General features: G+C 35.1%; 2 protein-coding genes across 2 annotated transcripts; both read left to right on the plus strand.

Moving 5' to 3' along the window:
• Positions 1–5,149, plus strand: LOC145589911 (LYR motif-containing protein At3g19508-like). The gene is made up of 3 exons (XM_081646617.1): positions 1–337; positions 455–518; positions 4,685–5,149. The coding sequence occupies exons 1-2, from the start codon at positions 128–130 to the stop codon at positions 509–511; spliced, it is 267 nt and encodes an 88-aa protein (XP_081502743.1). The 5' UTR covers positions 1–127; the 3' UTR covers positions 512–518; positions 4,685–5,149.
• Positions 5,150–6,971: 1,822 nt separating this feature from the next.
• On the plus strand, positions 6,972–9,939 carry LOC145588217 (transcription factor bHLH113-like). The gene is made up of 5 exons (XM_081644866.1): positions 6,972–7,231; positions 7,451–7,579; positions 7,764–7,829; positions 8,077–8,202; positions 9,594–9,939. Exons 1-5 carry the CDS (start codon positions 6,983–6,985, stop codon positions 9,759–9,761), a joined length of 738 nt encoding a protein of 245 aa, XP_081500992.1. The 5' UTR covers positions 6,972–6,982; the 3' UTR covers positions 9,762–9,939.
• The last annotated feature ends 2,817 nt before the right edge of the window (positions 9,940–12,756 follow it).

A 12,756-nucleotide genomic window follows, 5' to 3' on the forward strand; every position in this document is an offset into this window, starting at 1 on the left:
AACAATTAACAATACATCGTCTTCCTCAATTGCATTCCCAGTTCTACTCCCAAATTCTGAAATTCCCAATTTCCGAAGAAGAGAGAGAAAATTAGGGTTCTTATTTTAGCAGCAGCAGAAAAATTGAATGGTGGTAGAGAAAATGCAGAAGGCATTGAGAGCCTATGCTGAGGTACTGAGGTTAATTAGGCGTCTTCCTAAAGATACTTGCTCTTATTATGCTAAGTATGCTCGCGAAAATTTCGTCAATTACAGAGAAGTTGATGCTGCCGATTCCGCCGCCATTGATGAACTTCTTAATCGCACTTATGCCCATTCTATTTGGGTCCTTCACAAGGTCATCTGACTCATCTCTCTCTTCGATGCTTCGATTTTTGTGATTTTTTTAATTACTATTTGTTTTTTTTTTATTATTTTTTTTTTTTTCTGATTTTTTTGGTGGGTGGGATTGCAGTATTCTGTGAATGAAGGTGCGGCGGAGAAGCTGAAGAATGTTTGTTCTGCGCAGTGAAAGATCAGTACGCTTTACCCACTTTTCTTTCTTTAAATTTGTTGGTTTACAAATAAAAAAGTTTGATTGTTTTGCATGTGTTGGTGATGATTTGGAATTTGTTTTGATTTGATCATTGAATTAAGTTCAATTGTGTTGGATTGGAAATGTTGGATTAGTGATTGATATTCACTTTGTCATTTTAATTATTCATGCATGTAAGATGTTCTAGCTAACTGCTGTTATTGTTAAGCTTTTTGCTTGACGTTTGAGAAGTATCCCATGATTCGTGAACTTTATGAGTTGGACTTGCTGTTGCTCTGTTGCTGTGTATGATATATGCGCGATCTGTCTAGTGATAGATCTCTCTTGCAATAGTGTGTTTTTTTTAATGTTGGATCGTGAAGATTTATATTATACCGGATGCAATGGAGTAATTTATGTACACATCTTTGATGCATGAAGCTATGTGCACCTTCCGGCGCATGCATTACACGTGTCGGCGTATGAGGCATACACGATAGTCACGTGTACCTCACACACTGGCGCATGTGGTGCACGCACTGGTGGATGCATGCATCTTTGTGCACCATGTAAGCATTGATTTAATGGCATGTATTACTGCCTTGACAACTTAGGAAAAGGAAAGGCCGCTGTTTGCTAAAGCCTATATGAAATAGAACTTTTGAGCTTTGACTAAGGAGCCTCAAAGTGTCCTAAGTCACTCTATGTGTTTGGGAAAGGCTTAGTGACATTTAAGATGCATTCTGGAAGCATATATATGGTTGTCCTTGTGCCTAAGCCTAAACCTCCTCTTTTCTCACAAAGATGATATATTGTTAATCTGTTACTTTGGTAGTATTTCGAGTAACCTTGATGTTATCAAGGGTAGGGATCCTTCTTGAAGTAAAAGCTTCAAGGGATTGTTTGAATAGCTCATGCCTAGCTCTCTAGACTCTCTACCCCTTAGTTAAATTGATGGTCACATTATATATATGAAAAGGCCGAAGGCGCACATTGTGCATTGAAGTGAGGCACACTTGGTGTAATTTTTTTTAAAATAATCTGCTGGCCTCGCTGAAATCACCTTGCCTAGAAAAAGCACTCCACATCCTTTCTCTCAAATGGTGTTCCATCTATTGCCCCACTTTGATGAGGTTTTGTTGCCTCGTAGCTTATGAAGTAAAACATAATTAAGTTGTTTCTAACTTGCACAAAAATAATAAGATACAAAAATTAGTGTCTTTTAACTCTAACACTCCCTTTACTTAAGGAATTTTGTTTAGCATATATTTCTCTAAGAACTTTTAACAATCCTTTGTTCTAACCTTTAATTAGTGCTCCATTATGTGCCTTTGGTGTATTTAGCTATATCTACCTCTTGCGCATGCATCACATGTGTCAGTGTGTGAGATACAATATATATGTACTTATTTAATATGTGCACCTCACACTGGTGCATGTGGTGCACGCGTTGGTTGGTGCATGTATCTATGTGCGCAATGTAAGCATTGATTTAAATCAATTAGAAAAAGAATTAAACCCATTTGTAGGTGTGGTAGAAGTTATAGTAACTTGTTTGTGATTTGGGGTTTAGAACCTTCTTGGATCTCTATTAGTCTAAAACTTAAAGGAATTGTTTAGTCAGCTCATTCATGGGATTCTAACTCCCTTGGTAAAAATGTTGTGTAAGCTTTGGCTACATATTATTGTAGCTAATTCATAGTTTGGACTGCCTCTGACTTGTCTTGTTGTAGAGTAATAACTTCTACGCATTTATTGTAAATTGAATTCTATGGAAGGTGCATGTCTTAACTATTAGATCATCATCAATAATCAACTTTTTATGATTTATCCTCCCTTTACCTCTTTTAGCAGCTAAACATGTTTTTGAATTATACATTAAAAATGGGTGTATGAATCTAACGTGGAAAGTGTCATTGGGTGAAGGAAGAGAATTCTCTTTGTATCATGTACCATTTGTAAGTAGGGAATAAGATGGGCCACACATAAGTTCACCTCTATTTTTCCTTCCTTTATAAGTGTTGTGCATCATGATGCATATTGGATTTCAATCATGAGACGAGGAATGATATGGTGATAATAATTGTTGAATGTTTTTTGCAATACAATATCCAAATGATCGTATATCTATCATTTTGTTATGATATCTAGAAAAATTCTCAGATGCCACTATTATTAACCTATCACCTCCTAAGTCCTCATGAAGACTTCATTATTAATAGAAAAAAAAAAGAAGAGAAAATTATAATATATACTTCCCTTCTTTATTAGTTGCAGCATTTTGACATTAATGTTCTAATTATAAATGCTCAATAACATATAAGAAAAAACATAATCACGAGGAATTTTATTCTTGTTAGATTCTTCTTGATTTATTTTTTCTAAATATTAACTTTTATAATGACCAATACCAAGGAAGTAATGGTCAAATAAGTATATTGAAGATTTTAAAGTCAAAATGTTGCAATTAATATGGAATGGAGGAATTGTGTTGTATTCTCAATAGGTTTTTATTAAGATGTATCATTTGTTATAAAGCGTTGTCATCATTGTTTGATGATCGACTCATTGATTACAAATCTCTTAATTCTTTGGGTTGGACATGGCTTTTTTTAAGTGTGCTGATGTTAATGACACTAAATAGTATGTGATACAATTGGGCTTTTGATGGTAGGCTCCATCTTAGGTGTATCAAGCTAATTGCATCCATCGGCGCATGCATCACACACGCCGACGTATGAGGTACATAAGTTACTCACATGTACTTCACATGCCGACGTGTGTGGTGCACGCGCTGGTGGATGCATGCATCTCTATGCACCACTAATCATTGATTTGCGACGATACATTGTTATGTATTTTCTAAACAATGGCCTAGCCCAAAGGGGCTAATATATCTTAGTCTCTGCCATATGATTGAGGGAGGCATGGTTACTTTTTTTAAAGATGTGATTCTGTGCAGAATGCTCTTGAAGCAAATCACCATGGCTGTCCATGTTCTTCAATTATAAGCCTCTTCTTTTTCTCAAAAATGCAGTAGAATTTATAATTACCTTGATATGTTTAAGAAGAGAGGGAAGGGGGGGGGGGGGGGGATCCTTCTTATTCAGCGATAAGGGTGTGAATCTCTTATTAAATCTTCAAGGATTAGTTTTGTCAGCTGGTCATGGAAAATGATGACTAGATCTTCGAGAAAGACTGAAAAATCTGTTGGAATTTGTGGTTGGTTCTTGGTTCACTCTTGATCTTTGGTATGAGAATTTAGTTTCCTATTTCCAACTTTATTATTATGGCTAGAGACCTTTGAGGCACATTGTAAAAATAAATAATAAAAACTTTATTTGAAGGGTTGGCTGTACTATTATTGGAGCATCATTAACCAAAACTTTTTAAGAGATCCTCTTTCTTCTTTTTCATGAACCAAAATTATGGGGTAAGAAGAAGAGAGCATTATCAGAGGAGGGGAGAGGAAGGAGAATGACTCCATAAATGAGCCATCCTCTATTTCTCTACCCTGTTGCACAAGTGGGTGCACTTCATGAGCTCTTGGTGTGTTGAAGATTCTATTTCATGTAAGGAGCGATTGTATTCCAATAAGAGTTACTTACTGAGGACTTTATCTTCCTTGAACTAAGCAATATAGCAATTGTATTTGTCTGGGATAAAACCAGCAAAATCACATTCCGTCATCAACCATCACTCCTCAGTTCTCATTAGGTGCTCAAAGGAAGTTTAAGGTTAAGATGAAATGAAATTTAAAAAAGATAGAAGAAAGGAAGCTATAACATGTATACATAGTAAGATTATAGGGTTGAGAATTCATATAGAGGTTTAAGTTAAAAATATGAGAGAAAAAGGAAGAAACTTGTTCTTGGTTGTAGAAATTGAATACTTTTGGTTCTGACTAATTTGAAGAGAAATTGAGAGAAAAAGTATGAGAGAGAAGGATGAACTAAACCATTGTTACATTTCTTAAATATTACTGATATCCTTACTGAAAACGTGTTTTATTTTATTTTATTTTTGAAATAACTTCAAAATTTCATGCACTATTATTGTAATTTCATTTTCCACCTTGAAGATGTTTCCACTTATATGGAGTACTTGACTGTTGTATTATCTCCATTCCAATGCCTTGATGATTTTATGTTTATGTATCTTGTTTAATAGGCTACCAAGGTAACACTACTGCATCACAATAACGGAGGTGAAGACCTTCTAAATGAACTCATGCATCACCTGTGCTCTGCTATTGTTTGCAACTGGAGCTGCCAAGAAATCTGATAAAGGTCTAAAGTTTGACTTTAGAGATTGTGGTACAAAATTGGAGTACTATTAAGCCCCGATTTTGGTAATCAGATTTACGACTATGTATTTGAGGATGGTAAAACTGTATCCTGGTATTGTTGCCATCAGTTGCACATACTTTTTTTGGTGGGGAGCGGGGTGGGGGTGATACGTTTTTATCTATATGAACAATCTTTGAGGGACGTTTTGATGACAAATAAGGCTGATGATATCTTGCAGAAACATAAAAGGGCAAGAGTTTTTGCACCTGTGTGGATTCCAGTTGACTTGCTTTGTTTAGATGATGTTGGAGTATTAAATAAATGAGCAAGTTGTTTATGTTTCTATGCATGTTAGGAAGCCTTTCAAATTTAAGTTCTTTTGCTTCTTCTATACAGGTTTAATCCAGGGAATCATTTTGATGTCAGATTAAAATCAAATTTAAGTCACATTTACAGTATTAAGTGTATATGCAGCTGTGCAAGCGCAAGTAGCCCATGCAATTTCTCGTGTCTTACAAATGAAAAGTGTTTACATCAAACAGCTTCACAATATCAATCATATTAGTATGAGTATTGATAATACTATAGTACTATACTATCAAAAAAGTATTGAAAATGTATCACTTATGAGGATGATTAGAGGCGTTTAGAGAGTACACAGTTTTTTTTTTTTTTTAATTATGAAATTTTCCAGTCTTAAGCCCTGTTCTTTTGAGCTTCTGGACAAGCAGAGCAGAATAGAGCATAACAGCTCAAAAGAAGGGCCTAATTGGTCTGAATGTGTGCCATTATACTTATGGGGTAATTTGCATATCTTAGGACTAAGTAAGACTTGACATAGTGGAAACACTTATCAATTCCAATTAGGGGCCTCTTTGGGGGTGGGGGTGGGGGTGGCGAATATGGGTGTTCGTTTGCTGTTCCTCCCCCCCTCTCCAATGGATCTTGCACGCTAATTTGAGCTAAGTTGACTTGGAAGAGATTCTAGTTCGGTAAAGCCTTTTATTTACCTAGTTCACAATTACGGCATACAAAATTGCGTATCTTTTTATTTGAATTTTTGGATACTGAAAACATACCAACTTAATAAATTTCTCCCATATGTAAGATTAACTATTCATATAATTTAGGCATTGTTTTTCAAGTTTTGTTTTTTTGAAAGATCGAGTTCGGATGATTTTATACTTTTCTGCATCTTTTTAATCGCAACCCTTGAAGTTTACTTTTATGTGCACTTTTTTTTTTAATCGTAGTTTGTGTTTTATATGTTAAGGAAAAAAAAAATCATGTACTCGATATTTACTTTCAATTTGCAATTTTACTAATATAATTATAGATATTACTTGTTTAGAAGTGCATTGACGAGCATAAAACTTGGAGGAAACATAAGTTAAGACAAAATACATACTCCGAAGCAAATTGTTTTTTTAAACACGTTAAACATAATAAGTTAGATAAATAGGTGTCAATCAAGATAAATGAGTCTGGTTCGGTGAGGTCAATTCGGATCTATCTATTTCAAAATTGAGTCATGTTAAATGATTATATGTATATGAATCAAAATTTAAATCAAGTTTTTCTCAAATTATATCGATCAAATCAGTTTTTAACACCTTTAAATTAGAATACGAAGTTAAATCTTGAATATATTTTTTTTTCTCTGAAAATATGGAATCCTTAAAAATGTGAAGCAAATTTCATCTACATTTCTTAAAATCTTTCCACTTCCACATGAAGTTAAAACAAACATGTACTCAACTCACTTACTCGATTCCACCAAAGCGGTAGAAACACAGTAACAGTACCATTATCTCTTTTTTTACTGTTTTGCATTTTCAGGTTTAGAAGCACTAAACCCATGACTTTTCTTGGGCTTAGTTTTTTTGATTGATAGATTGTGTTTTTCTTCACTCTTTGACTCACTTAATCCCCATTACCCAACACTCTCCTTGGAAATTTAATTAATTTACCCCTCCACCATTTCCTCTTCTTCTTCCTTTCTTCCTTCCTTAAAAACAGAGCAAAAGAAAAAAAAGAAAAAAACAGAGCAAAAAAACAGAGCATTACATTAAATAGCAGAACCTTCCGTTTTTTACTCCTAGAAATCTTTCCCACATTCACTTTTTTTTTGGGTTTCTTTTTTTTTTTATAAAAAAATAAAAAGGGTAAATAATATAGTATGATAATGGGTGAAAATGGAGGAAAAGAGGGAGAAATTCATCTTCCAGGTGGGAGTTTTTCAAGGCTACTTTTGTCATTAGAAGATGTTGAAGAAAAGGGCTTTTCTGTTGATTCCCCTGTTTCTCCTACTCTGTTTTCTTCTAATACTCCTAATATGCTCTGTTTTGGTGACTTTATTTCTAAAACTACTCCTAAATTTTCTCTTACTACTGCCAATACTAATAATCTCACTCCCTCCAACTCCAATGTTAGTTTCTTTCTCCCTCTATTACTCTATGAAATTTTATGTTACTCGGATTCATGTACTCGTGTCTGACATGAGTATGTGTCTAAGTATCACACTCGTCTACTTTATGAATTTTTTTTTGTATTAGTGTTGAGTACTTGGCACGGGTAGTTGAGATGAAATGAAGAGTCGGAGTAACATGAGGATGCTAATGTTGATGAATTTAATTTTTAGTTACAGAAAAGAAGAAATGGGCCGGGTAAAGAATCTGGAAATGGGTCTACAAATGGTCAGAATCAGAAAAATGGGGTGAAGAAGAATAAAACAGAAATGGGCCCCATTGTTACATCTACTCCTAGACATGTGAAGGTTAGTAAAAGCTTTCAGCTTTGCTTTGCATGCATGTTCATAAACCATGATCATTATTCTTATTATAGTTCTACTGTTGTTACAATATATTTTGGGCTCTTTATTTTTTTTAAGATGACTCAAATCATTGATAAATATTGCTGGAAATTTATGTTGTTGATGTTTTGTGATGTACAATAAATAGGGAAAAAGAGAGAAACTTGGTGAGAGGATTGCTGTATTGCAGCAGCTTGTATCTCCTTATGGCAAGGTTTGCTAACTATTCTCTCTTTCTACTTAGCTTTGCATTGCCGATTCTACGTGGACGGTATTTTGATAACTAGGTTTATTTAGTAACATATACTTCGTATATATGTGAAAATCGTTCAATTTTGAAGCTTAGTAAACCCACAAATTGGATATATAAATGTGATAACTTTGTACACTATACTTAGTCATGGTAATTGAGTACAATTTTATTGTATTTGGTTTATTGATTTTTATTTCTTGTGATACAGACAGACACATCTTCGGTGTTACATGAAGCAATGGGGTACATAAGGTTTCTACACGATCAAGTGAAGGTGCTTTCTACACCTTACTTGAAGCTTTCGCCTTCGTCGTCTTCTCATCACTCCAAATTTGTAAGTAACCTCTATGATGAATCTACCCCTTCGTTTGGAAAAGTGTAAAAAAAATTGGGGAATAAATTTCATATTGTTTATGAATGTTAAGGGGTAATTCAGTAGAAATTGTTTTATACACCCGGATGCACGGTGCATCCAAGAGTACTTTTTGCTCATTTCGATGATTATTGCTCATTTTATCATCAAATGAACAAACAAATACCTTTGGGTGTACCGTACACCCGGGGGTGTATATAACAATGTCTCGTAATTCAGTGCAATATGATAAAATAAATGGTGATTGAGATAAGACAATAGTACGCGATTGATTATTATTTTACTCCAATTTGGCACCACCCTGAATATCTTTGTTGCTAGAAGTGTTTCCCCTAATTTGGTTGTGTGATTGGCTGATTGGAGTCCTGATAAATTAACTTGTGGTTTCTATATTCTCGGTCTACATGATGTGGTATGATAAAGTAGTTGGTCGGACTATAACTTTGCGAAATACATGTACTGATGTACATTATTGGAGGAACAAGTGATGTTTAGATGATTTACCACTCTTTAATGTTGCATCATTTTTGGAAGATTTTAATTCGAAATAATCTGTATTTAATTAGAAGGCAAGTTGATCAATATATTGACTGATTCAATGTTTATTATGCGGTTTTCAAAATTTTATTTAAGCCTCGTCATATATACTCCATTAGCTTAATCTTTCTAGCAAGTACTGTAGTACTTATCTATTCTAAGCATCTATGTATCGTACTATCGTGTATGTACTTGATCCGAACACGGAAAAAAAGCGGGATGATCTTATTACTTCGTATGTATGGGTAGCCAGAAATGAAAACGAAAGTAAGTACTCTGTATTAAGGTGTGAGTAGGTGATTAATTATAGACATTGGGAGATAGAGTTCATAGAAAAAGTAGTTTTATTAATTCTAAAATAAGTGGGATTATTGTGGAAAAGAAACTGTAAGAATGACGTAAGGAGGAAACAGTGATATGATGTCAATCAAAATTCAAAAGACTAGAGACTTGAAAGCTGAAAAGAGTATTGATATGTGTAAGTTGTAACTTGTAAGTTTACGCAGCTATAGTCCCATCATAATCAGGCCATCTACTGAAGCATGCATGCACTTGCCTCTTACCCTTTCATTTTAATTTTTCTAATACAATGATACTTCGATATACAGTACTCCGTAGTACATACGTAGACACGTAGTAGTTGTTTGGTTGACACACTTCGATCAAGTGTGTTAAGTCGCTCACCTCTATTATTTTTACTTTTGCAAAAGTACTCGTATGCAATACATCATATGTTCAACATACGGAGTAATGTTTTTGGGCAACTTTCATGAGATGAAACTGTAAATTATGAAATTAATTGTCAATGTTTGCAGGAAAAGGGTGGACCGAGTGCAATGGAGATGGATTCAATGGAGGGTCTAAGTAGCAGAGGACTATGCTTGGTTCCATTGGAATGCATCCTCCACGTCGCAAACAACAATGGTGCCGATTTCTGGTCATCTGCTACTATAACTTCACCAGGGCCAGGCCTTGAAATCTAGTAGTCATCTAAGTATAGTCCAAGTAGTAATTACTTTGTTTTTGTGAATTTAAGTAGCTAAATGAAGAAGTAATGTAAAGTTTTTGCTCAAAGGAAGAAGAATTTTGTCTTCTTTTACGTAATGAAGGGGGCAAGTGTTTTGGGTGCCAAGGGATAAGATGGTATAGATTGTTAATGAACTTGGGACTTATAGCTAGTTGAAGGGTACGAATATAAGAAAACATTTTTACATCTGAATATCTAGTACAATATTTTGCATCTCTTTGTAGTGTGGAGTAGTGCAACTCAATTAGTAAAGTCTTCTTTTGATCCTAAAACAAAGGTTCGATACATGCACTTTGTACACATTATTGTACTCTGTATGAGAATTTCTCTAAACTCGCGAAAAAGGATTATATTTCCTCCATTTTTTATAGATGCATTACTTTTTATATATAAAAGTTTTAATTTAGATGCATCATTATCCTATTTAGGGGCTGTTTGGTTGAATTTCTTGGAATGGATTCCATGGTTTTATTTGTTTGGTTGGGCTATTTAAGTATGGAATCTCATGCCCAGATGATTTTAACTCCACCTCATTCCCTTGGAATCTCATACCCATCTCCCCCCAATGATTTATAATCCATACTACCACTCAAGTATGAGAATCCATTCCATAATTAAAACAAACAACTTTAGATTGGTATTGTATATAGAATCCATACCACCCAAGTATGAGAATCCATACCAATTCATTCCAGCTTAATGAACCAAACGACCCCTTACTAGTAGTTAATAAATTTTCTCTATCTTTCTCCTATCATATGGGTCCTTTTTTTTTTTCTTTTCTCTCTATATTTCTCATCTCTAAAAATTGTCTGCGAACCGGTGATTCCTTAAATAATACATTAAAAAAACGGAGAAAGTATTAAAATTAGTATCATAACCATGGTTTTACTAAACTTTTAAAGGAATTGAAAAGATGTTTTAATTCAACTAATTATTATATGTGAAAAATTTGTTTTTAATGAAATCAAATAACTTAATCAAATTTAATTAGTCATATAGCTAATGCAACACAATATATACTAGTATAACAGATACTATCAAAACCCTAGCCGCTCTCTCTCTCTCTCTCCCTTCTCCTCCTCTTCTCCTTTAGGGTTTAATATTTTTTGGCCGTTAGGCCGAATAATCTAAGAAATTAGACTATTTCCACCCATTTTCCTTGTTTTGCTTTAATTTTCACTGTTGATTTCAATAAATCTACACGAATAATAATGTAGATGTATCAGTCTCCCCGTGGTGGAATTGCTGGTCGTTGGTGGAGTTGTTGGTCATCATTGGTGTAGTTGTTCGTTTCTCTTAGAGAATTGAATTAGGTTTATTAAAAAAAAATCTATTTTCTTCTACCCTATTATTAATTTGTTAGTAAAGAATTGTGCGAGATTACAAAGGTTTTCAAGTTTTCAAATACGTTCAAATGAATCAAATGAAATTCATCTTCTTGGCTACAAAGAATCGTTAAACCGTTTCTCAGATCCCCCCTGCTTACCCCCTTCCATGCCAGAGCTATTCCCACCCCTTTTCCCGCCGATCCCACATTCCCACCCCCCTTCCCTAAGTTCTTCTTCCCTTAAAAGACTAATTCACGTGTTTTTTCAAGGGTAAGAGCGTGACATGATGGAGATATTATATACATAAATTCTTTCTTACTTATTTTAATTGACATATGTTTTTAATGTTTGCCAATGTACAAGTTTAACATTTAAAATATTTCATTATTTTTTTTTCACGTACATCAAAAGATTCCAAACGAAAAGAACAAAAAAGATTGGACATGTACTTATATGGAGTAATCAAAATGTTATCATGCAAATTTTCACTTTAAATATAAAATTATTCAACAATCAAATTGAATAAATATATTCTTGTAAATTGTAATTAAATATACTTAAGTTTTTTTTTTTTAACAAAAGAATAATGCGTTAAAACTTAAAAGCTACTAGAACCTATCCTACAATTACATTAATTCGACTTTATGTCACCATACGAGCATATATAAGTAGTTGATTTATTAATTTAAATTATGAATAGTGACTAGGAAAAATTGTTGGGATTCATCCGAACTTTGCTCCGTCCGCCCAAAATAATCCCAACTTTCATTTATTTTTTATTAATCAGAACTTTGTACCCAATTAATTTTTATCACTCCCAAGTGACTTGGAACCAGTTGAAGAGGTAAACCTTGCCGACTTGGGATTATTATCACACGTGTCGCAACATGATTGGTTAAAAATTAAAAATTCTGCAGCCCCTCCCTTAGCCTCGACCACCACCACCACCTCCCCCTCCCCCAGCCCCAGCCGCCCCCTCCCCTAGCCCCACTCTTGGAACCACTAGGGGGTGGTTGGAATTCGACGGAGAAGGGAGGGTGGTGGTCGAAATTCAACAGGGAAGGGAAGGGGGGCGGAATCCGGCGTGGAAGGAAGGGGGCGAAAACAGTGGGGGAAAAGAGGGGGACGGTCGGAATTGGATGGGGATGGGAGGGGGGTGGTCGGAATTCGATGGTGAAGGGAAGGGGAGGGGGCGGAATCCAGTGGGGAAGGGGGCGGAAACGGAGGGGGAAGGGGGCGGAAACGGAGGGGGAAGGGAGGGGGTGGTCGAAGTTGGATGGGGATGGGAGGGGGGTGGTCGGAGTTGGATGGGGATGGGAGGGGGGTGGTCGGTGGCATGGGATGCTGCCTGCCGGAGGTGGCAGGGGCTGCCACCCGCCACCTGCTGGGTAGGGGTTTGGGTTTTTTTTTTTAAAAATTTTTTAATTTTTAATTTTTTTTTTTTGAACCAATCACATGTTGACATGTGTTTGATAACTTATTATATCAAGTTGGATGGATGGTTGGGAGCAATAAGAGCAGATTGGGTATAAAGTTCGGATTAATAAAAAATAAACGAAAATTGAAATTATTTAGGACGGATGGAGCAAATTCGGATTAATCCTAGTAATTTTCACCGGT

This window comes from Chenopodium album, chromosome 17 (genome assembly GCF_948465745.1).
Source record: "Chenopodium album chromosome 17, dcCheAlbu1.1, whole genome shotgun sequence".
Taxonomy (NCBI): Eukaryota; Viridiplantae; Streptophyta; class Magnoliopsida; order Caryophyllales; family Amaranthaceae; genus Chenopodium; species Chenopodium album.